Source organism: Gopherus evgoodei, chromosome 9 (assembly GCF_007399415.2).
Source record: "Gopherus evgoodei ecotype Sinaloan lineage chromosome 9, rGopEvg1_v1.p, whole genome shotgun sequence".
NCBI lineage: Eukaryota > Metazoa > Chordata > Testudines > Testudinidae > Gopherus > Gopherus evgoodei.
In genome coordinates this window covers 6,514,635-6,527,558 of record NC_044330.1, presented here as the reverse complement: position 1 = coordinate 6,527,558, position 12,924 = coordinate 6,514,635, and the positions used below count along the sequence as shown (strand labels likewise).

General features: G+C 41.7%; 1 protein-coding gene across 10 annotated transcripts in view; it reads right to left on the bottom strand.

The window, feature by feature from the left end:
- ARMC9 (armadillo repeat containing 9) overlaps positions 1–12,924 on the bottom strand; it is a 138,728-nt gene that overhangs the window by 35,929 nt on the left and 89,875 nt on the right. For all 10 annotated transcript variants that reach the window (XR_004001933.1, XM_030574786.1, XM_030574788.1 and 7 more), the window contains 3 exons: positions 10,484–10,588; positions 9,942–10,057; positions 5,257–5,381 (listed from right to left, as the gene is read on the bottom strand). Coding sequence is in view for 9 of the 10 variants with exons in the window: in XM_030574786.1 (XP_030430646.1) it covers positions 5,257–5,381; positions 9,942–10,057; positions 10,484–10,588 (346 nt within the window). In the remaining variant the exon portion in view is untranslated. The remainder of the gene's footprint in view (positions 1–5,256; positions 5,382–9,941; positions 10,058–10,483; positions 10,589–12,924) is intronic.

The following is a 12,924-nucleotide window of genomic DNA, read 5'->3' as shown; positions in this document are numbered from 1 at the left end:
ACGCGAGAGCAAACCGCGGCGAAGCTGGTCTCCTTCCCCGGTTTGCTCTCATCGTTCCCGGAACCCCGAGCAAGCAGGTCTCCTTCCCTGCGGTTTGCTGGGTGGCTCCGGGAGCGCGAGAGCAAACCGCGGCGAAGCTGGTCGCCTTTCCCGGTTTGCTCTCGCGTTCCCGGAACCCCCCTTGAAGCCGCCCAACAGCGCTGCAGTGTGGCCACATCTAACACCACTTGCAGCGCTGGTTGCTGTAAGTGTGGCCACTCTGCAGCGCTGGCCCTATACAGCTGTACTAATACAGCTGTAACAACCAGCGCTGCAAAATTTTAGATGTAGACATGGCCTTAGAAAACATGCCCCTGAAGCATTTTCATTTGGTGCTCTCATAAAAGTGTACTGCTCTCTTGTGCTGAAACAAGGACATAGACTGGGACACTTTCAGACAAGCACCAGACCAGCTGGAGAGAGTTTTCTATTACTGTCTCATGTTCTGTGAAAGAAGTGCAATGATCAGACCTGGAGAGATCACAGGGTCTTGGCTTGAAGGTTGCAAACAGGTGTCAGCGGGTCATGGCCACCTTGTGTTTAGCATACTGCTAAATGGAAGGGCCGTGGTCCGAGGTAGATCCTACTTAGATAGGAGGGGGATTCCCAGGTGGGTGAAGGTCAAGGTATGGAAGAGCATGAGAGGCTGCTTTAGGTTAAGAAAGTGGACAAAGGTTTGTTGGGGCAAGGGCAGGCAGTTCCTTGTGACTCTGATCTGTGATGCTGGATTACATTAGGGTGACCAGATGTCCCGATTTTATAGGGACAGTCCTGATTTTTTGGTCTTTTTCTTATTTAGGCTCCTATTACACCCCCACCCCGTCCTGATTTTTCACACTTGCTGTCTGGTCACCCTAGATTACATTGATCGAACTGTGCATCTGAAGCTTTCGTCTCACCCAGCCCTTCACTCCTGGTCAATTTCTGATCATTTTAGAACACCACTGCATCAAACCCAATGACACCCGCAACCCTGGGCTGTTCAAAATGAAGTTGGAAAATCACCAAAACTAACATGATTAGGTTTCCAGTACACCAAGGGCAAAACGTCACTAAATAATGCCCAACTGCAGAACAATATTATTGGGTGACAACACAGCTTCTAGGAGGAGCACCGTTTTTCTCACACATATATGGAAAAGTGTTATGGGGAGGAGACAGAAGTGTTTTGTACACTAAGATTTGTACGTTTGTTGTTTCATGTGATTATCCTACATGCTGCTTTTGGCTCAGCCTTTTCATGGTAATAATTTTCCATAGGATCACAGTGTTGCAAACAGATGAGAATGCACCAAGGACCCAGTCCAGCTTCCACTGAATTAAATGAGTGTTTTGCCACCGACTTCAACAGGAGTTGGATCAAGCATCAAGTTCTCTCTTCTTGCTTCTCACCTTGTCCATCCCCTTTTCCTTTCTGCATCCCAAAGATCAGGGGAGAAATGGACGAGCAATCCTTTATTTTGCAAAATCTGACACCTGAGGCAAACCACTGGGAACCCTTACAACAACAATACTGGACTAGCTGCGCGACTGTTAAAAAGAACCTCATCTCTGCTATACAAAAAGGAATTACTTTGCCTGCAAAAGTATATTATGCTTATAATATGTGCATAGATATATATGCAACACTTGCCCATTTGGTGACCTCCTCTCCTACCAAAAGAGATACTGCAACTCACGTAGTCCTCTTGGTAAGCTATATATTAAATACATTCACATGTACACGATCTGGATAGAACCTACTAGTAGATTTTGGTTTAGATGAGACATAGTATCAAGGCTATATTTATCTGTGATGATTAAAGAGTTAATAGCACTTTTTCCAAGGGTAGGGGCATTAATTCCATTATCCTTGTCAAATTAAACAATAGCATTTACATTCTGCTCTTACCTAAATTTCCTGTTGTTTAACATGCCCCCATTAACAAACTGCTGTACAGCGTCACTGGCAAGGAATGGCTGCTGCATTTGCACGGCAGAGGTGGCTGTATTTCATGGGTGAGATAATATCTAAACACACCATTTACAAGACACTTTGGGCTCCTTTAGACTGAACTGTCCCTTAGAAATAGAGGGATTATTTCTCAGAATCCAATAGAGGGTTTCATCCTACCAGACATTTTAAATCAGCAAATAGCAGCACTTTTGATGTCTGATTTGCTTAATCCTCTTTACGAAGTTTAAATATTTAAAAGATTAGTTTTTCTTCACTATAGGAAAACTGCCAAGTCACCAGTTTTCCTATTAGCTTATAACCTCTGATGTTCTGAGCCACTGTTTTTGGCCAGCTGGTCTCTGCAGAATGTTTTTGTTCTGTTCCTATGCGCTATTGTGAAATCTGAGGCTTGAAGACCATGCCTCCTATAATGACAGAACATACGGAGTGCTCAAATGCACGCCTTGAGCTGGAACTTCACCTGTTCCTATTGTACCCCCAGGCTTGGGTTAAGCCTATTCTATCAGCTCTGCACATTATGCAAGCAGATTCTTGTCTGTGAAACCTTGGTTACTCTTCTCAAAATCCCTTTCATTTCCTTTTGGAAATTTAAAAAAAAAAAAAGCCATTTCTTTACTGATTCAAAGCATATTTTTTTATCGAAGCTAAGACATCTTAGTTGGTGACTTTTTAATAATTCTGCACTGCCAGCTGCAAGACACTGTGATTGTGATCCCAGCACATTTTGCTGTTAGTGCCTAATTTACTCAGTCGAACTTACCCCTGCAAATAAGCTGGTACTGCACTACCCTGATCAGTAAGCTGCATGCCCTTCCCCTTTTCAAAAGCAGGCGCGGATGAGTCGGTGTTAGCTTCCATTCAAGTTGCAAGGAAAGAATCTCTAGCAACGCCTTCCATGCTGTTGTTCTCTACAACAGGGCCCTTGAAATGCTGCCCAGCTGAGGGCAGCTCTGGCAACTTGCTAAGGGCTTAGGGGCCACAGCTAATTTAAATAATACAGAACAGACGTACAGGTGTAACCACAAGGGAGGAGATGAGAAGGGATGTGCTGCCTTCTCCCCCCCAACCTTTTTTACTATCCTGTTTATGTCCTTCCACTCTGCAGCTGCAAACTTAATGGGTTCCCATCCTCGACCACATTTTATCATTTCAGCATAGTTGTGAAGGTGACTGCAGCTGCCTTCAATGGGAATAGAGAGGAGACAACAGATCCTGGCAACAATTCATTTAGGCCCAAGCAAAGGGCTCAGGGCCGTCCTTAGGCATAGGCAACATAGGCAGCTGCGTAGGGCACCTGAAAATTTGGGGCACCACTGGGTCTTAGTGTCCACCCTCTTGTTTTCCTATCCCTCTTCTGACCCTTCCTGCAGGCTCCCACAGATGGCTGCTCTAGCCTGGTGAGTCTTCCTTGGGAGGGAATCTAGTAGTTAAAAGTGAAAAAACCTCCAGCCTGCCAGACCTATTAGCACAACATTGAAACTGTTAAAGAGACATTCAAGGGGTAATAAAGCCATTTAACAGGCATTTGCCAACCCCAAGGCATATACTGACAGGTTTCAGAGTGCTAGTCCTGTTAGTCTGTATCAGCAAAAACAAGGATGAGTCCTTGTGTCACCTCAAAGACTAACAAATTATTTGGGCATAAGCTTTTGTGGACTAGAACCCATTTCATCAGATGTCCACGAAAGCTTATGCCCAAATAAATTTTTATGCTGTCAGTTTCTGACTTTACTGACAAAAACAGTTGTGCATTAATTTAATATTTACACTGAACATGTCAGTCTACAGGACTGACATGTTCAGTGTAGTTTAAAATTTGCTTTAAAAATATTTCATTAGTGAGCTGATGAAGATTATAAAATCACATTTCTAAAAAACGCTTGCATAGAGTTTTAGATGCACAATCATTTTTAGCCTTAAATGCGTGGATCCTCAGACATAGTTTTTTAAATAAATCCTTCAAAAGACCTCCCTTATCTAAAATACACATTTTAATTACTATAGTTAAAAAAAAAAAGGGCTTCCAAGTCTTCCTGTCCTTTCTGTCCATCCCTTCACCACCTCTCCCCCCACTCCCCACTGAAGAGAGCCCTTAAAGGGACAACAGTCCTTCCCTTCCAGATAGCTGGACAAAGAGTTCCCTTTCTTTACTTCTGACTATCTGACAAACTAGTTTTAAAAGAACCCTCCAGGAAAATCAGTACCTTAGTAAGACAAAATCCTTGTTATACCTAAAATCTTTGGAAACATATTTTTTTAAAGTTGGTGAAATTTCAAAACCATGTCTCTTGTTATGGAGATCACACAAAGTAAATTACTGTTCCCTTTTTCTAAAAGCAATGAACATTGTTATGAACACACTAAACCTCTCTGATTAATTTAAAAGAATGTCTTTGTTTCAGTGAGTTAAATATGTAGTAATCTGGAATGCTGGCTTAAGATTTGAGTACATTTAAAATATAAATTCAACTTAGAAATACTGATGAAGAAAATGTAAGACAGAGAAGAGCTGCATCATGTATTCCATTATATGTAATGTTGTATTCAGCAGGACAGCTGAATCACCCTTACTATGAAGTTTTTGCAAATAAATCTCTGACAAACTTCAGGGCATATCAAAAAACTGTGACTGACATTTTTTATTCTCAAATTTTAGTGCTTTTAATTAGGTACTTTCTTCATGTCCATTCTGCATGAGGGAGAGGACATGGAAGTCTCTGCGGGGAACTGTGACTCTCCGCCACCATGAGGCAGGCCGGGCATCTCATTATCCTTTGCTGTCAAATCCCTCCTCCTCTCTCCCACCAGGCTGTGAGCTTGGGCTGCCATCCGGCATAGGGGCACCAGTTTAATAATACTGCGTAGGGCCCCATAAATCCTAAGGACGGCCCTGAAAGGGCTTATTTGAGGACAATAATATTGCCTGCTGGAAACGGCAGATTCTGTGAACTGCAGTTCCTTTGATTCAAGATGGAATGTGGCTTTCTTGGACCTGTAGTCTGTAGATCACAGTTTCATCTAGCTCAAGATGCAACACTGCATACTGCATTTTTGGGTCCTTATGTCTTTGGGTTGCAGCTCTGCTTGGATCAAGATGGAGCACTGCATGCTGGGGGCTTGTAAATGATGCCATACCAAAGAGGAAGTCAGCAGCAGACCATATTTTAGAACTCCACAGCCCAGCCACGAGGCATCCCCTTCGCCAAACATCCGACCCACTTAAGGAACAATTAACAACAGTATTCTCAGAATATCCTTACCTGCAGAGGACATACAAAAGTCGGAAGTGCTGGACCTGCTACCGCTATGAGTGGGAGGACGACAGTTATGCATAGACTGGAATTTGCCATCCCTGCCATGGGAAGAAATGGCATCATTTTCTGGCCTAGAGGAGAAATGAGAATGCAGGGTGATAAATACTTGCAGCCTAAAAAAGCCGCATGAGAATTACCATATAATTTCCTGGAAAGGTACAGAAGAAACAGCAGTGTATTTTATGTTGCAAGCTAGTGCCGGGGCACAACTTAATAGCATTTTGACTGTACTACTCAAATCAGATGAGGTTAGATATATTTGAAATTAACATTTTTTCCTAGTATAATAAATAGCTTGGGAAGGAACCTGCAACTTGCGACAGTTTGGAGACAAAATACCAGTGGCCCCCTCACCAGAGGCAGTGCCGATAAGTCTACCAGGTTTCCCACATCAAGCTTTTTCAGGAGTGTAAAATGTGTTTCTGAATATTACAGAGGTTCCACACGATGCAAGATCAAAACATAACACAGTATTTTAATTTAACAGCTGTAGAACTTCTTGGATAGGGCTGGTTGTCAGGAGGGAAAAGTTGCTGAAAGAGAGGAGAGAGGATAAGATTGCTTGGCAATCAGATGGGGTGAGAGGAAGCAATGAGGGTGGGTTGGGTAGACAAAAGTAGGAGGCTGGGAGGGAAGTTACCCTGAGTTGAGAGTTTTGTTGAATACTCATGGCAAGATCAAGCTAAGAGACATCTAGTTAAAACAGGGTCTTTCCAAGGAGGTGGTTAATAATTGGACCACTAAATCAGTTTCTAAGAGAACAGACAGAGGAATATTAAACAGTTTGTCCCTCCCAAGTGATCTCATAAAGTAGGTCTTTAAAAAGAGCTCTCCAGTATTTCCTGGCTAGAGCATCCCCTTACAGAGTAGACTAAGGGCTTGTCTACATGGGGACAATCAGGAAAATTAATCCAAATTAACCAAACACATAAAATTAAAGATGATTGGTTAAACTGTATTAAATCCCTATAGGGACATTCTCAGAATTAAAGTGGTCTTAATTTGGTTTAGTTTAATTCAGTTCCAAAGCCACTTTAATTCTGAATGGGAGTGTCCATATAAGAGTTAAAAGTGGATTAGTTAAACTGCATTAAATTCACACCTTTAGTTAATTGGAAGTAATCTTCCTGAGTGCCTCCCCAGTAGTCAAGCTGTAAACTGAGTGAATGCCACGCTAATTCTGAAGAGTGTCCACACTGGTTTAATGCCATTTAATCCTCTTTAAATTTATACTTTTAGTTAATTTAGATTAATTTTCCGGAGTTTCCCCATGTAGTAAAGCATCAAGGGGTAAATCTTGTCATATTCCATAGCACTTTGATACAATGCAGTCACTAGTTTACGTAAGTGATTTATAATCAAATAAATATAGCTCAAGCCTTTCTCTTCAAGTCTGGACTGCTAGGATTTGATCAGTTTTATTGCTTTTGCTCACAAAGGGCATCCTATTAGTTCTTATCCTCTAGTAATCAGTTTCAATTGCTAAAATAAGTTAGCTGGGTATAAACTCCATTAGATCTTGTCCTTCTCTTCTGTAAATCCACTTTTCTGGTTATTGCCTTTCTACTCCAGTTGTTTTCTTGCACCCAAAAGTTAGCTATAGAGGGTTTCACCGCAAAATGCAAACCTTCATGCATGCTATTAATGTCTGCTTTCCTATTTTAAACTTGGTTTGCGCTTAATAGAGTTCACATATCTGACTAAAATAGTGAAATTTAAATGTCACAGTTTTTAAATTAAAAAAAAACAAAAACAGAAATTATTTGCAGTTTTGCAACATGGGGCAAAAAAACAATCTGCAGAGGCTGCTTTGCATCCTCATTATTCCAGTGCAGGAATAGTTCCCTCAATTATTGTAGCTGGCTGTACCCAGAGGGTTTCTTAGCAATCAGTCATTTAGGTGCATTGTGAGACAGGAGCAGGCTGCAAGGCACAATTCAAATTGTGTCACAGTCAGCCCATGGCGTGGAATCAATATCAGGCAGAGAAACCTGGGAAGCCTTGATGAAATCTTTAGAAAGGAATCAGTTCTGGGGTATTACTTGTGTGGAAGTGAGTAATGGACATGAGTTATTTAACCTCATCTAGGGAACAGCTGTGACCTAGATATGAGTGCAGTGGAATGGAGTCTGGGGACCTCAGATCTGTTCCCAGCTCTGCCACTGATTTGCTGCATGACCTTGGGGCAAGTCATTTCACTTTGACATGCTTCATCTTCCCCATCTATAAAATGGGATAATGAGGTTTAGCCGCCTTTGTGGCATTGAGAGCTACAGTAGAAAAGCACTATATAAGCATTACATTCCAATGATCGTAAACTCCACAGAATGAATCCAGGTTTTCTAGGTTACTGCGGGTAGCAGAAATTACAGGGGAAGGGGAACCCTTGAACACACATTTGATGGTGTTGACCAGTAGCAAAGTGGCTTTAGTCCCATGTTCAGCAGCATAGTCAAGAGATTACATCATTCGAGTCTGTAGCTCTTTTGGGGAAGTGCAATAAAACCAAGAATAAAAAGATCTGTGCATTACTGAGAGCAGCCCACATTATTACTGGGTCACTCCTCTCCTGCCATATGTAGATGCTTTGCTAAGATTTGGGATTTTATGGATATGGAAAAACAGACCATCCTGAAGAAAGATTCTTTTACCATATACTTTAAAATCTGTACCCTGCTTATGCTGTGAAGAGGAACTTGATTCTATAATTACACCTCAGCCATTTTCTTCATAAATTTACTGAGAATAGTATATAGGCAAAAATAGGACCTTGCAGGCCAAATTCTTCCCTGGGATACCCACATATATTTCCAATGTCAGAACTTGAGACTGCTTGTTTTATATACCATGCTCAATTTTTATGTCCTGAAATGGGGAAAGTATTACTAGAAACTGATTTTGTCAAGTTTCTTGTTAGTGTCTCTGTAGTTATACAATACATGTACAATAAATGTTGTGTTCTACCATTTTTCCCCACTTTCTGCTTTCATATTTTACCTTTGTAACTGTTTTAATCAAATAAAGCATTTTGTGACAGTTTGTATGAAAGAAACTATATAAAAGTCATAGTCACAGTCAAGGAGCACATGGACATTACAAAATAATTTGTATTAAATGAGGCTTTAGCTCATATCAAAGTGATTTTGACCTTGGGGTTTGGTGCAGTATAGACATGGTAAATACTCTTGTTGCTTATTGAAAAGGCAATTTTCTCACTGGACACAATGTGGTAAACCATCCTCTGTATACAGAAACTCAGCATAAACTTGTCAATCTACTGATATTACTCCCCAAACTTTGCGAGTGTAAAGGCAGCTTTAAAATAAATGATCACACCTTGTCTGAGGATGCTACCCATTTTTACAAGTAACACCTAAGATCATTGTAAATGAAATATTTTCTCTGTAATTTCTCTATTTACTTTGTACATTTGGCAGCTCTTTGTGTTTAATCAGTTTCACTGTTTGCACATTCAGAGTCAGTTTCCCTATTTGCGTGGGTCTTCCAGATGTAATCGGAAAGAAAGGTATTTTAAGAAATAGAAAGTTGTGAAAGTAAAAAAAAAACCTGACTGGAAAACTTAAAGGTAGCTATAGAACCTGAAACTGAAGGTAACTCATTTTTAAAAAATGTGCAGATTTCAACTTGAGATTTTTCTTTTTAATTTTTAAATAAAATAAAATAAGTAAAAAGCTATTTAACTGTGTTGTTGATCTAGTGGTTTTTGAGGTACCATATTCCATCCTAATAGGAATGGCTGATAGTCTTTCAGTTTGAAAAGTGCACACTGAAATGGATACGAGAAATCCTCAAGACAGATTACTCCACAACCCTGTATCATAGCTACTTGGATTTGGTACAATCCAAGACTGCATGCCTCTGAAAGAAGAAAAATTGGTTAAACTTGTTCCTTGTTGTGTGATAGGAAAATGTCAAATCCTCTACCTCCACCATAATGGAGATGAAGAGGAGAAATCCTACCTCAAGAATGAACTTGGTAAAACTTATTTTGTTTAATAACAGAAAGCTTGATAAATACCATGTCTTTAGGATCCTGGAGTCTCTTATTTCCAATGGCAAAACAATATCCTACCACTGACTTCAGCTACACGTAGAGCTGCAACCAGAAGTCACAGATCACCCTTTCGCCAGATCCCTTTTACTTATTATTTTAAGTAACTAGAGCATTTATCACATTTGTAATCTTTGTCTGTCTTAATTTCTGCTTTCACGTGAGAGTAGCAATTGTCCCAGAGGAGATTACATTTTCTGCTTTATGAAGTGAAAGATCCACTGGTATGTCAACTGCTGGATGGAACTCACCCACAGGAATACTATAACCAGCTGGAGAGTATGGACACACAGGATTTACTGCAAGCTTAGGCCAAACAACTCTGTAAACTTTCATTCCTTTATCGCAAATACATGACTTTGGTCAATGGACCAGTCTTTGACTGCAGTTTTCTCTCCCTTTCTTTTTCAAACGTCCATTATTTTAGATCAAAAACCTGTAAAGAATGACAATGGCAATGTACTTTCCAATATGGAGGCTTTATTTTTTGTATATTCAAGTTACATTATTTTGGATTTTGGAAATAATCCAACTTTCTGCCTCATTTGTCCAGACTTACGTTGGGTATGCAGTTCTGTGATAGCCCGGGGTGACTGGTCTCTGGAGAGGCTCATCTATGCTCTGATGGACACCAGGAAACAGCTTCTTCTTCACTTTTGGTGTATGGGTCATTATCTAATACACAGAAGGAGAAAGAGGAGGAAAGAGAGGGGGAACTGAAGTCAGTGGGACAGGGATATGAAGACTATCTGAGCATCAACCTAGATTTGTATCCTAATGTCACTGAACAAGATTTGCCATGGTTTACCGCATGTCTACACTATAGCTCTTTCTGTTTCAAGCTGGCTCAGTAAGGATGCAAGTTTACCTTTCCCAAGCCCACCTTATTTCTGCTGGATAGATGTTCATCAACCGATAGTAAGGAGTTGGGGCTGAGTAGGCAGGTAAAGAGCTGAGTCTCAGCTAGCCTTATACGTAGCACACAGAAGAAGGCAGCTGTTATAATTAAACCTCTGGGTGTTAAATGTTGACTGAAATGTTGAAAGTAAATACCTATCTAAACAAATTCAGTATTTCAGAATCCCAAGGAGTGGTACTTACTCCCAAATACTCTGTTGTCAGCAGCTTCTCTCCTGATAGCTCTCCCAGCTGAGGTTGTAACGCCTCATCTTTGTCCAGATCAGCCTCCATTGTATCATGGTCCTCCTGTCACAATAATATACCTTGATTACTTGAACTCAGTCCCTTGGGCAGCTTTCAGTTCCAGCCTAAGCATTTAATCTTCATTCCGGCAGTCACTTGTGCAATACACATTTAAAACATAAATGACTCCTGCTACTAGGGCTGCACATGTGAACTAATGTGTGTCTGAGGCCGTGACTACACTGGCGCTTTACAGCGCTGCAACTTTCTCGCTCAGGGGTGTGAAAAAACACCCCCGAGCGCAGCAAGTTACAGCGCTGTAAGCTAATCCCCACGGGGCGGTGGAGTACCTGCAGCGCTGGGACACTGTTTACACTGGTGCTGCGACCACACTCGCACTTCAAAGCGCTGCTGTGGGAGCGCTGCCGTGGCAGCGCTGTACAGCTGCAAGTGTAGCCAAACTCTGAATTTTTATACATGTGTGTGCATGCGTGTACATACACACTTGTCCAAGCTTTTGATTCAATCAGAAATAAATACAAATAATTCCTCCCAGCAGGCTGAAGGAAAAAAATCATAGTCCTGACGGGCTGCTCGCCTTGAAATCGCAAATCCCCAAGTATTCTATGCAGGCTCAATAATGAAGACCATGGGTTAATATTCACTACTTTCTAACGAGAATAGTTCCCTTCCATCCCCTGAAGAACATGACAGATCAGCACCACGATGGAACTAAGGGAAAGGTGGGTTTGATTTTTAAACAGGTTGTAACAATAAATCATTGTACAGAAAAGTAAATTACCGTAATCATTCTAGGAGAGATTGCTTACTTTCTATAGTAACATCGGTTCTTCAAGATGTGTCCCCCTATTGGTGCACCACATCAGATGCGTATGTGCCCAATGTGTCTTTGATCAAAGATTTTTGGTAGCAGTGCCTATTCAGCCTGTATACACACACACACCAAACCTCCTTCTGTCTCATACTTGAGGATATATAGAGCTGAGTGGGCAAAACGCCCTCAGTTTCTTCTCTATTGCAAAGACCCGTGAGACGAGACTCAGAAGCAGAAAGGAAGGAGGGCATGTAGCGGAGCACCCACAGGGGGACACACCTCAAAGAACTACAGTTACTGTACAAGGTAAAAGCAGCAAAGAATCCTGTGGCACCTTATAGACTAACAGACGTTTTGGAGCATGAGCTTTTGTGGGTGAATACCCACTTCCTCAGATGCATGTTTGTGGTGTCACTTCCTTCTCAGCTCTTGCCTCTTGTTCCTTGAAAGCAGGCTGAGGTCTCTGTATACCAAACCCCAAACCTTGTTTAATACTGTTTAATGTTAGGCAATGACAGTGTCATGTTAATACCTTTGAGACTTTGGGTCTATATATTCCATCTAAATTAATACAACAGATATCCCTGTCCAGAAATCTGGGAATCTGAGGAGGTTCCTTCAGCATAGTTCAAGGGAGGAGCAGACTGGAGGCAGAAACAATGTTTATCTGTCTCATCCTAAAGGTACCGGAGAACTAGAGGGTACTGAGGAAGGGGAAGGTCTCCGTGACCTAGAAGATCGCAGTACTGACAGTCATTTGGTATCCATTAACAAAGGAGACACTGGCTCATCTGAGACAGACAAGTCTCTAAATTCCTGCAGTACCAGGTGAATGTGTGCCGAAACTGAATGTGGTTCCACAACAGTCAGCAGCGGTACCAAGGATGCTGTTTACTTCAGTGGTATATGTCTAGCAGACAGAGATGGTAAGAAGGATGTTGCTGGCTTTGGAGATACCAATGTCGTAGTTTGAGACATTGCTTATGTACTGGCCATAGCATAGAGAATTCTGTAGACAGTACCAGCTTCCCTGACGCAAAGTGTTTACTCTCTGTGGTGTAATCTGCTTAGACTGTACTGGAGATGGCTTTGGTACCAAGGCATGCTTGGTACTGTGATTCTTGAAAGAGCCTGAAGTCTCTGACTAAGAACTCCAGTACCGGAGAATCCTGGAGCCTCAGCGGTACCTTTTCTGGAACATGAGGTCTTTGAAACAGTCAATTTCTACAGTGACTGAGGTTGATGGGGTACTGTGGTCACTCAGAGACTGATGTACAGGGCAGGCATCTGGGCCTGGATCCAAGCCTGGTCGAAGGGAGTGCTCCATCATGAGGAGCCTAAGTTTAACCTCTCTATTTTTCCTAGATCTACTCCTGAAGGCCGAGTAGGTGTTGCTCTTACACAGTATGTATGTGTCTGCAAGATATACTGGCAATGCCCATTGCTGACTGGCATAGATTAATGGCAGGTAAGGCAGTGCTTGAATCCCAGGGATCCCAGAATCCCACAAAGAAGACAACCCCTGAGGGAGAACCCCTCAGATGGGGCAGGAAAGGAAGGGTTG